Genomic DNA, 22,024 nt, shown 5'->3' with positions numbered 1-22,024 from the left:
CACGGGAGGGATCTCGGCCGGCTCGATTTCTGTGGCCATGGTAAAGCAAGGCGAATGACGAAGACAATCGCCGAAGGGAGACAGAATAGAGGACGAACTTGAGGGGTGCAAAGATCCANAACTGGGGGAGGTGGGATCGGCGGTGCTTAAGAAGGGCCAAGCAGCAAGCACGCGACGGGGGCGCGAGACTACAGAGTAGCTGGTAGTGGGTGCCAGACCAGTCAATGGGAGGCTGACGGGGGAGATAACGTCCACTAGCTAATAACCAAAGGGACAAATGGGAATGGGAGGAGCGGAATTAGCAGGCGGAATCCGATGGATTACTGTGGGCTAGTATCTACATTATCGCCGTCAGTATGAGCTGATCCAGCACTGGTTATCGATGCAATTTAATCAACGCCAGTAGCAGCGATGTTCGAGCCACGGTGGGCACCCATTCAGAATGCCATTGACGGTCCAGTGGAAACTTAAACGGTCTGCATCTCCCCACTTTGAGGAGGCCACCACCACTAGTCAGGAACTTGATTGGCACATCGAGGTCTTCTGGAGCATCTGTCGAAGGTCCGAAGGAGGGGTGGCGTCTTGGTTAACTGATTTAGGAGGGTAACACACCAGATAACCGTGGGCTGCACGAACGGCTTGCCACGAACCAGGAGACTCCACCGTCAACACGCTCGTTTGTTCGGAGAATTGCAGACTAGACCAGGGTCACAGGCTTGCTGCGGCTGGAGTCGGATGCTGCTGACCTTACTGAAATCCTGATGATATGATGTGGATGAGGATGAGGATGAGCAAGAATATGGTCATGAGTGTGATTGCCTGGCCGAAGCACGTTATCGCGCCCAATGAGACCTGACCTTGATTAGTGTCTGCAGGGGACTTATTGGATCGCAAATTTCGATCTGGAGCACCGTCCGATACACCGTAAGGCAATGTTGGCCTATAGGGAAGGAGGAGGACGAGGTAGTGGTGTGGGTGGTCGGTTGTGGATGCACACACATCGGACCAAGGCCCATTTTCGTGACGGTTGGGGGAAGATAAGAGCGAATATTATTACCAGAATCAATAAATAACCCCAATAAAGTGAAGGGAACGACAAAAGGGAAAGGAAAGACAGAAATTGCCGACGGAGAACCGAGTGGATGGGGGAACCGTGACCATGCGACCGCTGCACTAGCGCTCCCTTGTCTTGCTTCCCATCAATTTTGCCGATTTTCATGGACCAATTTCCCTTACACAACAATCTACCTGACTGCAACGCTCCTACGTCCGGAATTAATGGTTCCAGCCATAGCGGCACGAAACCCAAAAAGACTTGTCGCTTATGAGTAGCTAAGAGTGCTAGATACTACTATGGTAGCGCGGAGACATTCTCGGGGGTCACCGATTGGATGAACCTCAGATGGGTGGCCAGGGGTGAGGGAAAGGAGTGAAGAAAAACCTGTGGCATGGACTAGCCGGAAACCCGGGAGGCCCTGTGCACACGGGCTTATCAGAAGGACCTTCTACTATCGAGGCCAGTCCCATGGACGGCATGACCGCTCAGTGGCTCCAAGACCCATCCACTCGTTGCTTGGCCTGTTGCTTGTTTCCCAAGCACGAAGCTTGGCCTCCGCATCGGCTCCAACGACGTAGTAAGTGGATGTTCTAGTCCACTACGCAGAATATGTGTACCTTGGAAACAGACCAAGCACTTGATGGTGGCAACCTCAGGATATCCCCCCCGGTGTGCTACTTGACTGTGGGGATCAAACTTTCAGCTCAAGCTTACGGGTGACCGGAGTTGGTGGGCGCAGAAAAATGCAGGTGGCAGGGGAGGAAAGTGAGACAGACGCTGCAGTCTGGGGTCTGGAGTTAAAGTAACCATTCTTTTTTGGGGTGGGTGGCGGTGGATGCTGGGTGGTAGCATGAAATATGAATAAATGGTCCCCCTATCACAGAGCCCAGCCTGGCGTAAGTGGGTGGGGATAATATAGCGTGAATGGAGACGACTGAAGGATTAATTGCCGGCTTGGGGATGATACTGTAGCACTAGTAACTAGCAATTAGCAAATTACTTTCCAGGGTTTCCTGGTCGGGTGGAGCCGCCTGCAGCATTCCAATCATTATTAGGCGATATAACGCAACCGGTGCAACCCAGCATGCAGACAGACACCGGACAGGCAGTCAGATTTCTTCCCGTCTTTCGATACGTGGAAGCCGCAGGATCCCCGTCGCATGGCAAATTAATAGTACGCTGGCCGCATTCATCGTGATGTAGTAATTTGAATCGACTCTCCCCTACGCCCGCCTCGTTAAAGTGAAAGAAAGAGGTTCTGGTGTGACTTCGGAGGCGTCGAAAAAATATCTCAAAAGGGACTTTTACATCGCGAGAAGAACAAGTAATGGAAAGTAAGAATCCGACAATATCCCCGAGTGGATTTTACGAGCGAGGGAGATGACGGGATGAGTGCAGAATAGTTGGGGGAAATGCCCCATCATCCCGAGCGCCGATAACTTGCCGGCCTCGCAGCTCTGGTCTAAAACACACCTAACCCTCTCACTGTTAGATAATCGGTTGCTAATTCATGTGAAAGTAACCCTGGGACTAATGCGGGACAGGAGGCATAATCCAGAAGTTTGCTAGTACTATCTACTTGAGTATAACGGACTAAATAATAGCATGAGATTTACCATTTTCACCGATCTGCAGGACATGAATGTAGTAGAGCCGATGTTCACAATATGTGCTATTCTAGTCAACTCTCAATGCTTTGAATACCAACGGTTTTAACAGCAAAAGAGCCTTTCGTAATTCACACATCGTATTGATGACAACTCACATTTTGAGTGATCCTACCAATATTCTTGAAACCATTCAATTTATGGGGTATTCCGCTAACTAAGAGAAGATCATCACAGAAATTATAGCCTCACATGGGCTGCTCCCTATGACCAATGCAGAGTTTATATAATATTATACACGTTGTATTGTTATACTTAACGATACTAACATATAACGTATAAGTAAGTTAGTTAATGCCCGTAGAAAGTAGTCATGTGACCATAATTAACACTATATCCTGTCCCCAGTTCCTGTAGTCTGGATAGAAATAATTATTTTCTCCCACTATATCTCAGCTGCCATCCCAAGTTTTATCCCCACCATGTTAGTTTCCCGTTATAGGCAATATATGTCTGCCAATCAAAGTCCAAACAATCGGAGTAAATCTGGCATAATTATCCATCTCCCCAACTCCGGCAGTCCAATGAGCGCCTCTCACGTTATTTCAATAGAATTAAGAGCAGAGTTCTCAAGTTAAATGCCAACCGACCGCACTAGGTACGCTACAGTTAAATATAACTCGAAATACGGTAGACTGTTGATAAAAGTGAGACCCCTTTAAATCATGTCCCAAGAACTCAAATAACGCACTTCATCTCTATACGCCCCCGACTACCTTTGCTGAAGGAAACAAGATATCGGGTTGAGTGTATCGTTATCCCATTTTCCATCAGCCACCGTGTGGACGTGAAATTGTTTAGAGAAGGGAAATTGTCCGGGTCCCGCCTAATGAAGTCGCTTGATGAACCCATGGGAGTTCAGCTCGTCAAAGAGGTGATGTTAGGTATACCCAGAGACGGAAAGGATAGCACGTACTCCTGGAGGAATATCATAGTCTCCGTACCTGAGTGTTTCAATCAAGGTCTTCGAATACAATCCAAGATCTTCCTGGAGGTACTCGAGGTAGATCGTCGTCGTGGAACCCTTCTTCTTGACTCATTGAAAAACTCGATGAAATTTATTCGACGAATCGAAGGCGAAGTGTGCTACTTTTACGTGACCTCGGGAAGAGAATGCGGTTCAGCCCATGTTTCTTACCAGAAGGTCCAGTAACTCAGCGGTCATCAATGTATCATTCTCCATCCAGCTGTTTTGTCTCAGTAATAGGACCCTCAGGAAAAGTTTGAGCGCAATTAAAGTCTATCCAAAGGACTCTACCCGTTTCTGGCTGAAGGACAATATTTCGAGGGTAGGGGTCACCGTGGTAAATTCTAGCGTCGTGAATCTTATGCAAGATGTCTAGAAGTGTGGCGGCGCGATCTTCTGTATATGTTGCAAGATCTATTTCCATCAGGCTAGGGATAAACTCCAGGAGAACAGCGTTCGGACGGAGCTTGTCCTTCAGATATTTATTCCGATGAGGTTACCAGTGAATCGGGTCTATTTGCTCAATCACCCCATAGAAATCTGGGACAATCCCTTGCTGGCATAATTCTCGCTTCTTCAAACGAACATATGCAGTGCTCTCGCAGAAAAATGGATCGATTTCTCTGTATGTCGGATGCGAAGGCTGCTTCACTATGGCATGGTACTGGGTCTGTCAGCGACAGTCTTGACCAATGATGTAGGTGGTGCGATTCTGGAGTAGATGCACTTACTACCTTCATGAGACATGGTCGTCCTTGAAATGTTGCTCGGAAAATACTGGAAGTATCTGATTCTTTTATACACCTGATAAAAGCAAGGCTTCTAAAGTCCCTCATGATGTCAATGACGATCGTTGTGATGGTGGCAGTATTGATTGTGTTCGAAGAGACAGATCAGTCACAATGGGGCATGCATGATGGTCGCCTGGGAATCGGATACTTTATGCTTGCTGGAAGTGCATAGAAATTATTGGACCTTTATGCAATGTTAAAACAAGCACGCGGGATATTGATTTCATTCAACGGCGCTTTCCGCTAATTATGTTTATTCACAGAGAGCTCACTAAGATTCACTCGAGACTTTCCTACCTGTCCCAACGTCTTCGCCTGTTGTCATTTCCCATGAAGCTAACTCGAACACGTCTTGTGCAATACTGGCTTGAGCTATTTTTCTCAGTTCACATTTAGTTTTTTTTTGGGAAAATTATTGCTTCAGCAAAATGGCTACCAATCTTCCCAACCATCGCATAGTCGAGGACAGGATTTATGCCGAGGGTGCATTCCTTGTCATCATCTCGAGAGCTGTCTTGTTTGAGATTACCCTGCGAGCCTCTGACTTCTTCAGCACCTCTCTAGAAACACACGTTAACGTGTGGCTGAGTAAAGCTTACGCAAGTGACAAAGCCACAGACTTTGACGAAGCCCCGGACGACGGCGAAGTCCTCAAAGATTTCTGGGACTGGTTAGTCCTACAATGCGCACAATACATTCGACACAACGCTCCAGTCACGCAAGAACCTGTCATTTTACAAAGATTTACCTTTCCTCAAACCCATGCAATTCAGTTGCTACCAATTAATGGGTTAATCACAGCGGTTCCTATCAATTATAAACGATTCTCTAAATCCTCTCTTCCTACGATAAGCGCGTTAATTTCAGGCCTTCCTCCAAGTGTCCTGAAACTCAGCGCAGCCGATGTACTCATTTACCCTGAGCCAGATAATGAATTTGACCATACCTGTGACATACCGCGTCGTGTCCAGGTGGCGGAGCGCAGTCTATTCTTCAAATCTGCCATTAATACCGGTACCTTCATCAGTGAAGTATCGGTACTCAGCCGTGTTTCAGAATTAGGCCTGTCAATCAATGTGTCTAAGATCTATGCTATTGTGTTATCTGAAAATGAGAAGATAATCATCGGCATCTTGATTGGTTGGCTTCCATTCAGGTCGCGAAATCTCTGGAGCGATGAACTCATTCGGATGAAGAACTATTATGTTAAATGGGAGAGGCAGATACTAGATACCGTGAAGGTTCTTCATTCCAATGATATTGTATGGGGTGATGTTCATCCGGGTAATATTGTTATAGACTACACTTTGGATGCCTGGGTAGTCGATTTCGATGGTGGGTACCGGTCGGAGTTTGTCGATGGAAAATCAGCCGGAACGAAACAGGGTGATTTGGAGGGCATTCGCAATGTCTTTTGCAAGTGGCTACCGCAGTGGTATCTGGAACTTCAGCGAAGCATGGCCTCGGACGCAGTTTGAACTCGTGTTATGTGGGTATGGTCTACGAATGGTTATGATACAGATGTCTAGTAAGATAACCGGAGCGGCAGTGAGTTAAAGAACAATGAAATATTGACCTAAACAGACGGATCTGAGAAGCATTGATCTGGCAATATGTATTCGACCACAATGAGCACACTTTGCTTTTCTAGCCAAGGAACTAGCACAAGTTGATTAATCCAGAGAGCCATAAAGAACTAAATACTATGGCCAAGAGAAATGTTAAATGACTAATTACCCACCAGTCTAAGCGGCGTGTCAGCCGGCCGCCATGTCAAATTGACTTAGGGGATGGGCGCCTGAAGTGTATACGATGTTACACAATCCCCCAACCGAAGGATCATGTGGGACAACCAGCAGAGTACCCCCACTACTTCCCAGCAAAGGTCTAGGAGGTAAGCATGTCCTGAGTCAGAATCAGATGCAGGGCATCGGCGTCTCCGATTCATCCAGTCTTCGCTAGCTAGATTGGAAAACTTGCGTAGCTTATCTTTGCATGAGAGATCTTCACGGTATTGAAGAGAACGCTTTGGAGACGTGCTCCATAATTCGATGAGGATTGTTCCTTGTCCTATCAGCATCATAATCTATATCTATGCGCAAACATTTGTACGGAAACCTACGGGAATGAAAACTGCTTCTGTCCGATCGTGTATATTTCTCACACCCCAGTTTCCCAGACCTGGCCGGACCATAGCATACCTTGCTCGCAGCACACTTATGCCTCTCTCAATCATATGCTAATCTAAGCTTAGCCAAACTTGGCTACAGTCGCACGTCAGTCAACGCTTGAATCCGCTTTCTTGCGTCATGAGCAGCAGGAATATTCAACTCGGTCAACCTGTATCTTCCCGTGCACAAATGATAGAATATATACCCATAAATAAACTGATTGATACGCTCAGCCATTTGGACATCATCGGATAGCATACTCCGGATCTTTCGTACTTCCTTTATCGTCTCATGCCGAAGTTGCTGAAGTGCATGAAGCGCAGTAGAATTATGAACCTTGGCATAGCTTTGGACGAAGCCTGGAGAATCCTCCTCTTTGAGCTCCTCCTTATAGAAGGACAAGAGGTCATTGACGTATCCCAGAAATAGCATAATACTGGGAATGGCCGAGACGTATTTCTGTAAGTCTCGGTCTTCAGGGTTGATGTCTTCTGGAAAACAAAAGAAGGCAAAAGGTTCAGCAACCCCTGTCTTTGCCCTGAAGTAAATCAAATAGTCCGACGAATCACGCGATAGTTGAAAAGCATCCTGGTTTTGTTCAATTACGGCCGAAGCGATAAACTCCACTGTGCCCTTGATAATCATGTCGCCCCCAAAGGCTCCGAACACACGAGGCTGGTCCCCGAGGAATTTTGTGAATCCGCGAAGAAGTTCGTGTCTCTGAGATTGACCAAGGACCAATTGAGACCCATAACATTCAAGGTCAGGTAGGATTTCGTTTGTAATGTCATCGATCGATATAACATATGTAGCATAGAGGGCAATAGCCTCGAGAACTTCGGGAGATGTAAATGGATAGGAACAGCTGGAAATTTTCGTCGCTGTGGTAATGCACGGTTCAATGAGAGCAATGAACCTTCGTGAAATGCCATAAGCCTCCAGGCGGCTTACAACACGAGTCTTCAGACTCACATCAAATTTGATTTCTGGGGGTCGGAATGAAATGTCTCGTAGGAAGCCATTCACAACTTCTTCGTAATCCCTTTTGGATATGGTACTTGCAGGGGATATCTTTCCAGAAACGGGGACGGCGAAGTGGGTAGCTAATCTCCAGAGAGCAGCAGTAGCAGTCATGAGAACGAACAAAATCAGATGGAAGAGTAGGAAGTTCATCCCAGTCCAATCCATGCTTTGAGGAGCATTCAGAATAGACGGAAGAAGGTTTGTAACGGAGTCCTGTTTTCGAATCAGTCATACACTGATATTGACATAAACAATGGGCTCTCTCTGCTCACCATAGTATCAATGCGTTAAAGATGCCCTAAGTATAGGAAATCCTCGAAAGTCACTATTACAGGACTTACGGGAAAGTGAGCTCTCATCATATACCCTCGGAGAGGCCCTTGGAAATACGAGGGACTCAGAAGAAAACAAAAGTACCACCACTCCACCGGTTTCTGATTTCAGTCTTGCGTGATTTTAGCATTGCGCGTGATGGGAGTCCGACTTGAACATGAGTCAGTGCTGCCCATGTGCAGGCGCAGCTGAAGGTGCCACTCTGATTCCCTCGGTATCAAAATATCTCGGGCTCTACACCTCATAGCCCGATCCCCGAAGGTTATTGCATAATGCCCGCTCTTTCCTGTCTCATCTAGTATTCATTTCAGACTGGTGCTCATACATATTTACTGTCATGTCAAACATGCTAAAACTACCATTGGTGAATCAACAAAAAGTACCAAAATCAATCCTACAAGACCAAAGCATATTACTGGTGATAGATATCACCGCGGGGCTGTAATACCATGATCCCTCACCAGTGACCTTTGAGCTTCGCTATTATTCGGCATGATTTGCATCGCTGTGTATGGGCGACTATCAGATATCAGCTGCTCTTTGGTTTGCTTAAACGCATAATGTTCGTATTGGATCGGCGCTCGGGTGGGAATCTGAGGCCAAGCAAACTAGTCCCCAAGCCACATTTACTACCCTGTTTTCCGAGCATGTTGGAATACTCAGCAATTGATAGGGTAGGCATAATGTTGAATGGAGACAAAAGATCAGCCGGGTTAGCCGTGAGGATAATACACCAGTGGACACAGAAAAAGCAAATACGGTCATATGTACAGGCGGACTTCTCCGACATTCAGCTCCCACTCTAGGTAATGCGTTGTCTCGAACCTTTTTGCGTGTGTGATGACATAGATTACTTCTTAGAGGGGTATGCTGTCCACTCAGTGTTATCACATGGTCATCCTGTACCATCACAGCTGAGCTTCCCGTGAGATTTGCGTTCTAAGAGACGCAGGGATTGAGCTCAGCTCGGCATCGTAGCGGCCGTCTTAGGAGAACTTTGGAATACTATATATACGGGCAGGCCATATCTTCATCATGCCTACCGACTCAAGAGCATGAGACTCGTATTCAGTCATTGCTCCTCATCATCTCAATCACTATGGCTTACACCCCAGACTTGGTGCAGTCAATGGCAAACATTTGCTCAGTTATTATGGACAAGCACTTGAATCTTTTTGTTTTTATTTCGATCTTTGCTTCCTTCCTCTTGGTTACATACAGTCTGGTCAGTAAGAAACGCAATCACAACCTCCCTGATGGACCAAGGCCTCTCCCGATTATTGGCAATATTCATCAGATGTTGTCTCAACGCCTGATGGAAGTGGTGCACAAATGGCATCAAGATTATGGCACCATGGTGGCCTTTCGCTATGGCCAACAACAGGCCATCAGTATTAGCTCCTTTGAAATTATTCAAGATCTACTGGTCAAGCGAGGTGCCATCTACAGCTCACGTCCTCCTTTCATTATTGCCTCCCGCATGTCCCTCGGGTTCAACTCGGCGATTATGCCGTACGGCAAGCAATGGCAGAACCACCACCGTATAATGAGCTCTTTTCTAGACACCACTGCTGTCGGTCGCTATCGTAGCCTGGAAGACATGGAAAGCAAACAGGCACTTGCTGAACTCCTTGAGAGCGATGACTTTGAGGCGAGCCTAAGCCGGTATGCTGGCAGTATACTCATGACACTTGGGTACGGAATCCGACTGGAGACCACAGACAATGATATACCCGCCAAGCTTCACGCTATGAACCGCCATCCATTTGAAGCCATGGGCAATACCTACTACAGCCTGGTGGAGCTGTTCCCCGTACTTGATAAACTTCCAAGCTGTTTGGCCCCTTGGAAACAGTTCTCGGCCAACGTGGAACGAGAAGCCGCTGAATTCCATATGGAACATTTCGAGATTGGCAAGTCAGCCTCTACATGGAACTGGGTCCAGAATGCCTTACATTCCAGTGCGGGGTCGCGAGTCTCGTCCAAAGAACTTGCCTATGTGATAGGAACCCTTCAACAAGCCGGCTTTGAGGCTACTCTTACAATATTACGACTGGTTGTCAAGACCGTCGTGCTGCACCCGCACTGCTTGAGGGAGGCCCAGCAAGAGCTGGATCGAGTTGTTGGACCTGATCGGCTTCCCTCTTTTGGAGACATCCCTCAATTGAGTTACATCAACGCTATCCTGAATGAGGCCATGCGCTGGCAAACGCCGATTCCGTTTGCAATTCCCCGCACAACCACCCAGGACGATGAATACAAGGGGTATCATATACCAAGTGGTACGGTGATCATCCCCAACGTCTGGGCCATGATGTTGAACCCGGAGGTTTTCCCTGATCAGGATAAATTCAAGCCTGAGAGGTGGATCGAGAACCCCAACCTTGACCACAGTCCGTTTGGCTTCGGTCGCAGAATTTGTCCTGGAAGACACTTAGGCTGGGATAGCGTGTTCATTCTCACCGCACGGCTCTTGTGGGCATACAATATCACTCACTCGTACAAAGATGGAAAGAGAATTGAAATCGATCCGCGGGACATCGAATTGACATTTACAGCAGCACCCAGGCCGTTCAAGGCCTCATTCCAAGTCCGTGGATCAAAGAGGCAGGAGATCATAGAGAGGGAGTGGCAGAATGTGAGTAAGGATCCCGCTCAAATTCTGGAGGATATCAGGCGGGAAAGCGAGGACAGAAGCTAGAGAATCTGGGAATGAAAGATTGGCCAGGCAGAGAACTCAAGTGGTTGTATTGTATGGGAGTCTCTCCAAGCTAGTCTCCTGTGTCTCTTCTTGGTATTACGATTCGGATCTGAATGTGGTGAGCGCAGTAAAACATGAGCAGCAATCAAGTTTGAGTCGGAACTACACCGGATGATTCCACTACTGAGTCGCCCCTTCTTACCTCTACGAAGTGACCTAATCTAATATCAAGAGTCAACTGCCACGGTAACTATTTCTTGTTTCAATATCCTGATCCTATTTAGGAAAGAAGTCAGTATCAGCAGTGAATTTCTATCTTATTTCTGTCTGACCTAGCCTGATTAGGTGGATTGAGAAAAGTGATTAACTGTTATATATCGTAGTCAAGAGATCTCTATGCCTTAACCAGGCCGTTGATCGACGGTCAGGCATAGCGGCTCTAATTGTCGAGAACTCCGTATTGGATATTGACATGAAAATGTAAATATTTTCTTCGTTGGGATGGGAAGGGCAGAACTACTAGCACTGACAATGGCAGACATATCATAATGATCCTTATATAGTAGCAGTATCTAAATAAATAAATAACGCAGATACTCCGTTATATAATCCTGGGTACCACTCGCTGCCACAATATCAAGTAATAGAAGGATACAAGACCACTTCTTAAATTACTCAGTAGATCACTGCAATAAGAAAGGTCCAGGTCAGAGACCTTAGTTAGCATATAACTCAAAAAAGTCATTAAGAGAAACGAACATTCCATGGCGCACAGTTAAGGTCTTGTGATATTGAGACGCAATCCAGGCTATCAGCAATTTTGCTCTTCGGGCCATATCCCCTACTGCGTTATCCTGCTTGGTTATCCTGCTTGAACTATGTCACAACAGGTAATCATTAGAAATGCAATGAGGATATGGGGACAACAGGGTCGCGAATGAAGATTTGTTGGTGAGAGTATTATTTAGAAGGAAGAGTGAAGTTTGTAAGACAATCTAATCTACCTTATTATAGTCGCGGATGAATAGGAATATCAATGACTATGTATAATAACCTGAATGTCAAATCCACTACTCGGTGTTACACGTGATAGTTTTCATTAAGGAGAATTGAATATGGTATCGAAGTTGAAATGAGACGACAAGCTGAGGTGGCTGTAAGATTCAATACTTGTATTGAAATTAGGTGATTCGACATTATTTCATGCCTAAGGCCACAAGCGGGCATTTACTGTCAACGGAGGTAAATTTGCTGTCTATCCAACGTTGTAACCACCTTACCAGATGAACCACAACCAAGTTGCATCGAAATGAGAGCAAAAAGTCTCAACAATTTATTATCAAATGGACCAATTGGCCTAGTGGTTATGGCGTCTGTCTTACATAAGCAAGTGTGAGCACAGAAGGTCGCAGGTTCGATCCCTGCATTGGTCATTTGTTTTGTTTTTATGTAAAGCTTTTCAGCCTCATGCTTTCTATAGAGACTATTATAAATCATTGATAGCTGGACTCTCTTTCTTTTCCTTCTTTCGTTCTTTCTTTTTTTTTTTCACACCAATCTCTATCAAATATTCAAGCTTTTAAGAGTCTATCATGAGCGTTGTACCTTCATTGTTAGGTGTAAATGATAAGCATAACGTAACTCCCGGCCGCGTCGGCCACCCGCCCGGGTCAGCCATCTATATAGTTCTATATAAAATGACAAGTTTTCCAAATCACTATATCTTAATCAGTGTGATAGATATTACTCTAGGACTTCTTATTTAGATATATAAGATTACAAAATACTTATCAGAATCTTTATAGAACTTTCTAATTATAATAGGATACTTTTGTATTATTTAGAGAATTTATGTATTATTCGCATCATAATCAACGCGCTTTAAAAATGTGAAAAAATGCTGATAATATAAATAATAATATTATTATCTTTATACTTGATATCAGGCTCGCACAAGATCTAGTAATGGAGATACTTTGATCTAGAATAGATGAGTTTTGTATGGCATAAGTTCATACATAACATGGATGATTGGCGCGGCCGGGAGTTATGTTAGTACTTTGGCATACTGTCATACTTGCTCCGGGTCACGAAGACAATGATGATATGATGGTAAGAGATATGTTGGGCTGTTTAAGAAGGAATATATTTCAAGCCAAGCTCTGATTCAAGTGACTACTACTATATTTATCTGACTTGTTGACAGTAAAGTACAGTAGTCAATGCGCAGGCAAAATATCAAAACTAAGTCGTGAGACTAGGTCACATATAATAGCGGCTTCGTTGGGTCGAACTAATCTACCTCTCCATGAAACCCTTTTTGTATAGTAGCTAGATTGTCATACGTGCATCGTAACACAAAGGGGCGAATTCTTTGTGAGGACTGTGATGAGTCAGTTACTCAACAAACAACGCTGATCTTTGTTGTCGCCATGGCAGGGATGCAGTGTAATTGACATGCTCAAAAGCCACACAGAGATAAAATGACTTGATCCAGCTTCTCACCCGGATTGATATCTCCGCAATAAGCCACATATCCATCGCCCACTTTTGCCCCCACCACTGCAGCTTGTGTCTGGTCGACGGGTTCTGGCCGCGGCCACTCCGTCATAGCACCTTTGATAGGAATGTAAATCTTCTCTTTGGGGCGAGCGTTCTTGATGAGAATCGCCTCCATTCTGTATGGTGTAGGGAACGAGTCAGCCACTGTTCCCGCTGGAAGGGTGCACTCAGGATGAAATTCGAATGTGGTTCGTTGATTATCGCCTATCACCCACGGCAAACCTATTCTTACTCGAAAGACGCTCCTGAAACGGTTCTTAGTCACGAAGCCGGGAAAACATAAGCCGAAAACGGCCAAACCTCCCCTGCGCATGTACTCTTCTAGCTCTTCCACGACGAGTCTGTTGACGGGTATAGTTACACCTTCGTCAGCGACGATGACGACTTTGGGATTGGCTTCCAGGCCACGTAATACCTCGTCAATCGTTGTGGCACGCTTCAAGTCGGCGCATTCTCTAAGGCGTTCCAAAAGGGGCTCAAAACGATCCCCAACAAAGTCTCTTGGTGCAACACAGAGAAGGAGGATCTCCGGGCGCTTGGACGCCATGTTATATTGAGAGGTTTGGTTGAGAATAAAAAGCTCAGCAGTGATAAAGATGATGGAGAACTGAGGGCAAATTGATTACACAAGGGAAAGTGAGAGTCGGAGGAATTGATCAAGACTATATAGCAGAAAGCCCTGAATAAGTTATTGTAAATTGCATTAGGGTTGGGCCTTTCTACGTGTACCTGAATACCAGAACGGTAGTAACCGATATAGTACTTTGTACTTTACTATGAGGACAAACAATAAAAGACTGGTGGACTTCACAAGCTCAGTAGCCACTTTCCTATTCACCAACAGTCTTCACCATAAACCTAAAGCTGCATTGGTCCAGGCTCATCTAAAATGTATATTACACTGCAATCACTGGCCATGAAATGGGTTTTAGTCAAAATTCACTACTATGCAGTTGAGTATGACATCATCTGCACGAACTTCACTAAATGATGCTATGCTAAGCCCATTATATTAATAACTAAAGCCGGTCTCATGGCAGGTTATAGATGCCTCACCTTCGGCTGAGCAAAGGTCTGCAGATCATGAGGCAACCCCCGACGCGGCACAAGAAGATAATGCAGACGGATTGCTTTGAACTTGGATTCTTATCTCTTTGATATACTATTCCCTCTTGGAAACTACCAGTATAGAAATCCACTGGTAGATCCGATCTTCCGATGAGCCATTGCTAATTGCATGAACACTAACGTCTTGCACAATTCCACCTCAACACTCTCGTTCCCGCAATAGAGTAGATATCCCTCGCCCAGCTTCTTTCCAACCACCACGGCCTGGCTTAATTCCATGGAGCTTTCCAGTGGAACAACGATCTGCTCAATAGGTGAAGCGTTCTTGATAAAATGTGCCTCCATATAAGACGAGCATTCAGAAACAGGTCCGGTTGGGAGAATGCAGTTCCCATTGAATCTACAAGTGGTCTTGCAACGGCCATTGTATTCCCAGTTTGTGCCAAAATCCCGGCCAAAGAGATTGTTGAATTCATAACCAAAGGTAGTGCTGGCAAATTCCAGTGCAAATATTACCGATCCTCCAACCTCGATGTAGGCCTTTAGCCTTTTCGCTATATCTTGGTTCTGTGGCTCGCTTATGCCCCCGTCTGCCACAATGATGCTCTTTGGGCTCTGATTCGCCAGATATGTGCGTGCGACTGAGGCTGTTGGTAACCGTACCAAGTTGTATTGCTCACTCAGTTCGCAAAGCAACGATTCATAATTCTCATCGAGTGTCTCCCTGTATGCCAGACACAGGAGAGCGATGTCTTCACCGCCGTTCAATGCCATGATATTCAAGAGAAGTTACCCGGTGACATGTAAAATCAATTGAAAGCAATGGTTGACGATCTGAAATGAATATAGCGAGACATTTGAATGGTGAATTCAGAAACAGGCTAATGAATAACACCTTTATATACACCTTGGGGATAATACAGGTTTTAGAGGTTTCATGGCAGACAACACCCACACGGAGAATCCATTACGCGCCAAGTGTCTGGATAGCCAGCTGTTGAATCGCACTTGATGGCCCTGTCTTTGACAGTCAACCTTTGTTGGAATTATGGTATGCAGCAATGCGGCAGTTGCTTTGTATGGATTGCCCGGAACTTACCTCTTAACGGGAACCTGGCTTTGATCTCTTGTCCCTCCCACTTGTTTCACTGAACAATGAATATGTGATGGGAATTGCCCGACTATCCTGGCTCGGTAAATCCAATCTTTGACTAAGGGTTCGCTCATAAAGAACATGTACAACAGTGCAGCAGCCCTCTGGTTTCTGGAATCACACGCTTGGGTGCTACCCAAAGATTGTGAGCACCAAACTCCGCAGCTGGGTAGTGGGTATGAAGCTGTACGGTGACAGCCACGCATTACATGATGATAGTTTATAACTGAAGTCTGAGATGTCTACCTCATACAGGTTTCCGGCTTGTAAGTTAGCTGCTTAGAGCTGGTTCTGGTTCTAGGAAGAGCATTGTCTGTCTTGTAGTGTCCGAGAGGAAGATTCGCTATTTTCAACTGAAGATATGTGCATAGTACTGAATATTAGTCTGCTTTTCATACAATTTCGATTGATCTTTCTATATATAGCTTGGATTGTCAATATGATTCTCGTTTTGCTTAGTGTAATTTTTTGATAAACTAAGCTTTTTCGGGGGGATGGTGGGTATTTGCTTAATATTGATTTCGATGGCTGTGAATATCTGTAATCAAATAAAAAATCATCGATAAGATCCCGAGATCTTATGATATCGTATTCATTACACCCATAATAGCTCATATTGGCTATGCTAGATACGGAAGATGAGTCGTGAGGTCATCGATATTGGTACTGTGGTATTCCTCATTATCATGGCGTTTATGTTAGTTACTACTCCTGATCCCCAAAAATCAGCTTACTAAGTCTTACTGCTACTGCTACCTCTACTGCTACTACTACTTTGGTGCACTCACGCCGAAGGTATGCCAGAGGGAGTATATTCTACTGCCCCGCGCAAGACCAGCAATTAGCGCAATATGTAACTTTGAAGGGCTGCCACGTCCTCAGGAATGATCTGATTGAAAAATAAATGGTATTATAAAAATTTATTCTTCAAATTCGTTTCTATCCTCTATTGAGTGGTATGCTTTTCGTTTCCTTTTAGCGCATTCGCTTCAGGTAGGATTTGCCTTAAAGAAGTTTCTTAATGCAGTGCGCTGCGTTGTTACGAGCACAAAGGAGAAGAGCGGAGCTTACTGCAATTTCAGATTCCCTTCTATGTTGGCGATCTCGGAATAAGTCGTTAGGCGTGCCATTTGAGGTTCTCTGGGTTGGTTGAGTGCAATCAGGCGTCCAATGCTCATTCGTGCGGGTGCAGACGTCATCCCCCAAATCATCAATTTATATCTCCATAATATTCGCCCTCTCCATTCACTCCTGCTTCAATGTGTATTAGATACTGGGAATGAAACCAAACACCAAAAATATGAAGATCCTCATTGTGGGTGCAGGTCTTGGCGGCCTAGCAGCTGCGTACTGCTTTGCCAGGGACGGCCACCATGTCCAGGAAAGTAGACCAAACCTGAAACTTTAGTTTTCTTTAATAATATACCTATGCAGGTCTTTGAGAGGCGAGAGAACTTGTCGCCGAAGGGGAGTGGACTGCTAATTCGTCCTGGCGCGTCTCGCATTCTTCAGTCTTGGGGCCTTGGAGACGCCATTGAACAAGTCGCGGACAACTGTCTCCCGGACTCCATCAGAGACCTGAAGACCGGAAAGGACAAGATACGCACTTTGCCAGCATCTCTCACTAAATTTCCAGATTGGGGCATTCATCGACCCATTCTACAGGATATTCTCTACCAACATGCCGTGCAAGCTGGGGCGGAAATTATCTTCGGCAGTTTCGTGGAAGACTTCTCGGATAACCCCGGCGAAAGTCCAAGCTTACAGTTTCAAGGAGGGAAAACAATAGGTGGCGATCTCATTCTCATTGCTGACGGGATTCAATCACGCTTGCGTACTAAAGTCTTGTTTGACGTATCCGTGGGCTGGTCGGTAGACCCGCAAGTGAGCGATTCGGTATTCTATGGCGTAACAGTGCCACAGAAAGAATTACAATCAGACACCGACGCCGCTTTATTGCTACAGCAATTTGACCATGTGTCTGGGTAGGCGACGAACGTTTTGTTATTGGTCGGAAGCCCAGAAAAATGGGATTCTGGAGCGGCTTGTTCGGCCTCAAACATGATGATGGCCAAACCAGTATGTGGAGCGAGGTATGCATTTACTCCTAGGCAATCAATCTATTTTGATACACTAAAAACTATCAAGGATGGAGATATCGTATTTGTGAGGCAGCATTTTGAGGGGATATGCCCTCCACTTTCTGCAGTTCTCAGCTTGGCGACCAAGTGCGACAGGTGGAAGATTGCTCAAATGCCAAATCTTCCTCGCTGGACGAGTAGGACTGGCAGAACCATTCTAATGGGTGACTCGGCCCATGCAATGGAGCCCAATGCAGCACAGGTTAGCCTAACGTCAAGACTTTCAGGAATAATTGAAAATACCCACAACTAGAGTCATACGCTAATTTTCTTGCGACAGGGGTTGTCGCAAATTATCGAGGATATCGGGGCACTGCAGATATTGCTTCTGTCACTTCCTTACTTGGATGTTTCTGTGATAAGTAGATTCTGGGAAAATATTCGAAAGCCTCGAGTTGAACGCATCAAATCCTTTGCTGCTTGGAACACGCGAAGATTTCTCGGGCACAAAGATCATGCGGGCTCGCATCAGAAATATGCTGATACCGACTGGGAGTCCATCAAAGATATCGAACCGGATGCTGCTGCAGATTTTACAAGTCCTGCGTTTTTTAAGTGGGTCCACGACTACGATGTCGTTGAACAAGTGAGTCTGTCCCCTGGGCTCGAGTGCATTCCATGCCCGTAAATAGGGGAAGAGAAAATAAAGACAATCAGTCACATAGAATCGCTAACAAAAGAACAGACTAGAAAGTACTTGGAGGAAGTCAACAGACCAAGCTCGCGATTGTAATGATTATGTATAATATATGCTATGTGACAATTATATATTAAGCTATTAATCTTCACGATGTAGTCCAGTTGATTTCCATTTGTTGCACAGCCCACTCTATCCAAAGGAAACTGTGACATAGATCCTATTATTCGGGAGAAGAGAGGTATCCTACCAATCAAAGCAAGAGAAAAGCTGAGATTTACTATAAAGATGATTATCTTAGCTATACTCAACTCTTGATTACTAAATAGGAGGAAATGTAAATAATCTACCACTGGCATGAATATCTATATCATGGCCGAAGCGTACATAGCAGATAAAAATTGATCAAAAATAGAAGATTCCTAAAGGAACACCTCTCTGTCCTGATACTTCTAGCCATTTATCCGTACCGAAGACGCCTCATACACCAGAGTGCCCACCCAGTTCTTGAGATAAATATAGCAAGTCAGCTGTAATCAACTGCTGGGTTAGCCCTTACTAGTGTGGATTCCACAGGTCCTAATAGTCTTGTTGTGATACGTTTGAAATTTCTGAGTTATTTTTAAAGTCGTTTCTATACAATCGTTCTGTAGAGCTACAATAAGATTAGTAGACAATTAGCTGGAAACGTTTCTTTTCTAGGCCTTTGCTTTTGGCCAATCAGCCTTGCTACTTCTGATTTGTTATTTGGATGGAATGTATGCACACGGTTCCTGAAGAAATTACATTCAATTTGGGACTGACATCAGTCGTTCCTACAGCATTATGTGGGTGTATTTGAACTACTATGGGGAACAGACGTGAAAACCAAGGAACAGAACCGTCCTCATAAGTTGGATTAGCAGCTTGGTGTTCCTGACATGCCTCTGAGGTACGAGATCCAGCTACTGCAGATATTAGATGTTTTGGATTCCATCTGCTAGTTGGGTCACTGGCCCGGAAGCGGGGCTAACTCAAAGCAAAAACAGGAATCTCACATTGACAGCAGCCAGCACCGCAAACACAACGAGAAAGAAAGCGCCACCCCAGAATGTCCACCACTCCCGGGCATCTCTCCTGTCAAACCACAGCTGTTTCAGGGTAGTGGGCTGCTGATTGTCCAAGTATGTTTTGAGCCGGCGCAATCGAGGACCAAAGTACTCATAGGTTATGAAAGGCTCGTTGGCATGAAACTCGTGCTGAAAGATAGACGTTATCATAAACGTGATGTCTTCAGGATAGAATGGAACAAGACTATGGATCTGCCCCATGGAGCTGGATGTGAACTTGTGTTGGTTGAAGGAGCTGGTATCCTTGATGTTGACAAAGGGGCTGTCGACGTTGAAAGCGGCCTGAATGCTGGGCGGAACAGAGCAGCGATGGAAGTTCTCCAAGATACGGGTTGTTGATGGCTTGGCCAGATCGATATCAAAAGATTTGCCAGTGCCCTGTTCCATACCCGGTCGATGGAGACTCAGATCAATCTTCCTTCCCAGCCAGGTGATCTCGTCTGACCTAGTTGCTTCTCGCAGCAGTCGCAGTGCCGGTCGGGATGAAGGCCTAAAAAGAAGGGCGTATGTCCGAGACAATTCGAGATACATGGGTTCGATATAATCTCTTTCCACGAGATCTTGACAATTGTAGAAGAATGTGGGATGAGCAAAGACCCTGAGCGCATTGCGACCCGTGAATATTTTGAGATGGTCATCCAGATTGTCTGTCCATTCAATTCTCAAGTCGCCAAAATTCTGCAGGTGCTGAACCGTGAGCGTCTCTGGAAAGAAAGTCGGGCCAGGAGATTCTTCCAGCGGAAGCTCTTTGAATTCCTCTATGCCCTTGAGAGAGCTTCTGTGACGCTGGACCATGTCAAATATCTTGTGAATCGGCTCCGTTTGATATCTGGTATAGAATGTAAGACAGAGCGCATCTCGAATCTCGCGGAACCGCGACGTAAAGTTCAACGCATCCAGGCAGTCGTAAATGAGATGGAACTGGTATCGCAGAATATCAGGATTATCAGCATTAGGTTGAGATAGAATACGCCGGGCATAACAGCGATGCAGCAGTTCCTGCAGAGTTGTGCCATTCGCCCTCCAGTGTTTGTCGTGGCGCAGTGTTCGACCCACTTCAATCAGAACCTGGAGGGTCTGGTCCGCATCGAAGTAGCGACAATCCACACAAGCTCCGTTGCGGCATTCCCGAGCATCATTCCGTCGGGCTTCTAGGCGAACAAGTATCAAAAGCAGGCGAGGCAACCGTGAATATTCGAAGGCCGCGCGTGATGGCTCCAGGGGACCATCGAGTTGCTGACGCCGATATGCTTCAACGGCGAAGAGTGCTTCTAGAAGGTCGTCACGATGTTTTGATAGGATATTTGCAGCGAAAAGAAGATCCTCATTCTTATGCCATCCCAAAGAGTGATAGATTTGAGGATATAGGTCAAAAGCCCATTGGTAGGCATCTTCAGTGGTTTGCATGTCAGTTGGTGAGGACGGCAAATCCTTCCAGAAGGCTGCAATGTGTTAGTATCGCTTCGGATTCATCGAGTTTTGGGGATGAGGGGGGGTCAAATCATCATACCTGTGTATTTCTCCCTATGCGCTTCATTCTTTTCATCAATCTCTTCTTGCGACATGAGCTGCACTGGGCTCCCTTCCGGGATGTGCGTTGCCCGCCCAGCTGCAATTTCCTCACCGAGAGCATTCAGGATTGGATCATTGTCTTTAGCTTTCTTTGGATTCACTTGCAATTCTCGCCGCTCACTTTCCTGGCGAAGTAGGCTCACTAGACTCTGGATCGATACTGTCAAGTCCTGCATGGCGGCTAGGGTACTCTGATCCGATGTGGCAGAGTTATCTTGTTCTGGCTTGGATTCATCCATGGTCGATGACGGTGATAATGATGAAGAAGAAGTGGTAACAGAGATGTATGGCTGGCGAAAGAGGGGTCAGATACAGGGAATTTATGTTGCACAGAGTTGGGAGGCCAGATGTTTCTGCCTATCCATGGGGGAGAAACCGGGAGTCTGACGGTCGGGCTGACGGGGACTGCCGTGGGTGGTTCCTATTGCCTCGCGGGAAGTTACCTCCTACAAGTGTGCAGTGAGAGAAGCTTGATGGCAGATAGCAGGGGTCGTACACTTCGAATACTGGGAAGATCTAAAAAGATAGACTCTGGCATGGTATGAAGAAAAATAAAAGAGAAGAATCTCAGGTCGTGCCCGGGTTCGAACCGGGGTTGTCGGAACTCTGGAAACATCAAGTCCTCAAAATCCGAAGGGATGACCACTACCCCACACAACCACATGTTGCCCATCTTCAGTCAAAACAGCTTATCCATGGCTAGAGCAACAAGATGAGGCAATTTTCCGGAATACCTACAGATTCCTGAGACCTTTTCATACTTATTGATGTTGGTTCTGCTTATTGTGAAAGTAGGTATAAGCTAAATGATCGACACGGACGTACCATGGACCCAGCCGTACCAGTATATTGTCTTGCTTGCTTAGTATATCCATCCATTATGCAGTACTCGCATGATAATAAAGATTAGAGGCAGTAATAGCCAACACAGATGTGTTGACAAAAGAAACTCATGGGGCACAACACCAGGATCCTCCGACCTCCACACGAGTTGAGCTGAAACACTGTGTGAGTGAGCGCGGCAAGATCTCGCCAGCCACCTGACATAGCTTGATGCAAAGCAATGTTCAAC

General features: G+C 45.7%; 11 protein-coding genes and 2 non-coding genes across 13 annotated transcripts; 6 read left to right on the top strand and 7 right to left on the bottom strand.

Annotated features, from left to right (window-relative positions):
• Nucleotides 1-277: 277 nt before the first annotated feature.
• An03g00630 (hypothetical protein) lies at nt 278-1,433 on the top strand (the record flags this gene model as incomplete). Its single annotated transcript, XM_059746864.1, has 5 exons — nt 278-325; nt 410-603; nt 697-730; nt 876-978; nt 1,333-1,433. The coding sequence occupies 5 exons, from the start codon at nt 278-280 to the stop codon at nt 1,431-1,433; spliced, it is 480 nt and encodes a 159-aa protein (XP_059600174.1).
• A 59-nt stretch (nt 1,434-1,492) lies between these two features.
• On the bottom strand, nt 1,493-2,143 carry An03g00620 (uncharacterized protein; the record flags this gene model as incomplete). Its single annotated transcript, XM_059746863.1, has 3 exons — nt 1,493-1,708; nt 1,755-1,848; nt 2,058-2,143. 3 exons carry the CDS (start codon nt 2,141-2,143, stop codon nt 1,493-1,495), a joined length of 396 nt encoding a protein of 131 aa, XP_059600173.1.
• Nucleotides 2,144-4,187: 2,044 nt separating this feature from the next.
• An03g00610 (uncharacterized protein) lies at nt 4,188-4,438 on the bottom strand (the record flags this gene model as incomplete). Its single annotated transcript, XM_059746862.1, has 2 exons — nt 4,188-4,342; nt 4,423-4,438. 2 exons carry the CDS (start codon nt 4,436-4,438, stop codon nt 4,188-4,190), a joined length of 171 nt encoding a protein of 56 aa, XP_059600172.1.
• Nucleotides 4,439-4,910: 472 nt separating this feature from the next.
• An03g00600 (uncharacterized protein) lies at nt 4,911-5,960 on the top strand (the record flags this gene model as incomplete). Its single annotated transcript, XM_001389927.1, has 1 exon — nt 4,911-5,960. One exon carries the CDS (start codon nt 4,911-4,913, stop codon nt 5,958-5,960), a length of 1,050 nt encoding a protein of 349 aa, XP_001389964.1.
• A 786-nt stretch (nt 5,961-6,746) lies between these two features.
• On the bottom strand, nt 6,747-7,951 carry An03g00590 (uncharacterized protein; the record flags this gene model as incomplete). The annotated part of the gene is made up of 2 exons (XM_001389926.3): nt 6,747-7,889; nt 7,949-7,951. 2 exons carry the CDS (start codon nt 7,949-7,951, stop codon nt 6,747-6,749), a joined length of 1,146 nt encoding a protein of 381 aa, XP_001389963.3.
• A 1,157-nt stretch (nt 7,952-9,108) lies between these two features.
• On the top strand, nt 9,109-10,710 carry An03g00580 (uncharacterized protein; the record flags this gene model as incomplete). Its single annotated transcript, XM_001389925.1, has 1 exon — nt 9,109-10,710. One exon carries the CDS (start codon nt 9,109-9,111, stop codon nt 10,708-10,710), a length of 1,602 nt encoding a protein of 533 aa, XP_001389962.1.
• Nucleotides 10,711-12,056: 1,346 nt separating this feature from the next.
• tRNA-Val (TAC) lies at nt 12,057-12,143 on the top strand. The gene has a single exon. It is a non-coding gene; the product is annotated as a tRNA-Val (tRNA).
• Nucleotides 12,144-13,003: 860 nt separating this feature from the next.
• On the bottom strand, nt 13,004-13,819 carry An03g00560 (uncharacterized protein; the record flags this gene model as incomplete). Its single annotated transcript, XM_001389924.3, has 2 exons — nt 13,004-13,041; nt 13,216-13,819. 2 exons carry the CDS (start codon nt 13,817-13,819, stop codon nt 13,004-13,006), a joined length of 642 nt encoding a protein of 213 aa, XP_001389961.3.
• A 632-nt stretch (nt 13,820-14,451) lies between these two features.
• Nucleotides 14,452-15,114, bottom strand: An03g00550 (uncharacterized protein; the record flags this gene model as incomplete). The annotated part of the gene is made up of 1 exon (XM_001389923.1): nt 14,452-15,114. One exon carries the CDS (start codon nt 15,112-15,114, stop codon nt 14,452-14,454), a length of 663 nt encoding a protein of 220 aa, XP_001389960.1.
• Nucleotides 15,115-16,179: 1,065 nt separating this feature from the next.
• Nucleotides 16,180-16,397, top strand: An03g00540 (uncharacterized protein; the record flags this gene model as incomplete). Its single annotated transcript, XM_059746860.1, has 3 exons — nt 16,180-16,190; nt 16,223-16,288; nt 16,376-16,397. 3 exons carry the CDS (start codon nt 16,180-16,182, stop codon nt 16,395-16,397), a joined length of 99 nt encoding a protein of 32 aa, XP_059600171.1.
• A 469-nt stretch (nt 16,398-16,866) lies between these two features.
• On the top strand, nt 16,867-18,262 carry An03g00530 (uncharacterized protein; the record flags this gene model as incomplete). The annotated part of the gene is made up of 5 exons (XM_059746859.1): nt 16,867-16,878; nt 16,928-17,478; nt 17,535-17,586; nt 17,642-17,836; nt 17,915-18,262. The coding sequence occupies 5 exons, from the start codon at nt 16,867-16,869 to the stop codon at nt 18,260-18,262; spliced, it is 1,158 nt and encodes a 385-aa protein (XP_059600170.1).
• A 1,022-nt stretch (nt 18,263-19,284) lies between these two features.
• Nucleotides 19,285-21,191, bottom strand: An03g00520 (hypothetical protein; the record flags this gene model as incomplete). Its single annotated transcript, XM_059746858.1, has 2 exons — nt 19,285-20,822; nt 20,891-21,191. The coding sequence occupies 2 exons, from the start codon at nt 21,189-21,191 to the stop codon at nt 19,285-19,287; spliced, it is 1,839 nt and encodes a 612-aa protein (XP_059600169.1).
• Nucleotides 21,192-21,521: 330 nt separating this feature from the next.
• On the bottom strand, nt 21,522-21,612 carry tRNA-Gln (TTG). Its single transcript has one exon. It is a non-coding gene; the product is annotated as a tRNA-Gln (tRNA).
• Between the last annotated feature and the right edge of the window lie 412 nt (nt 21,613-22,024).

The sequence above is a fragment of the Aspergillus niger genome, assembly GCF_000002855.4.
Source record: "Aspergillus niger supercontig An03".
NCBI classification, from domain to species: domain Eukaryota; kingdom Fungi; phylum Ascomycota; class Eurotiomycetes; order Eurotiales; family Aspergillaceae; genus Aspergillus; species Aspergillus niger.
This window is presented reverse-complemented; position numbering and strand designations above follow the sequence as displayed.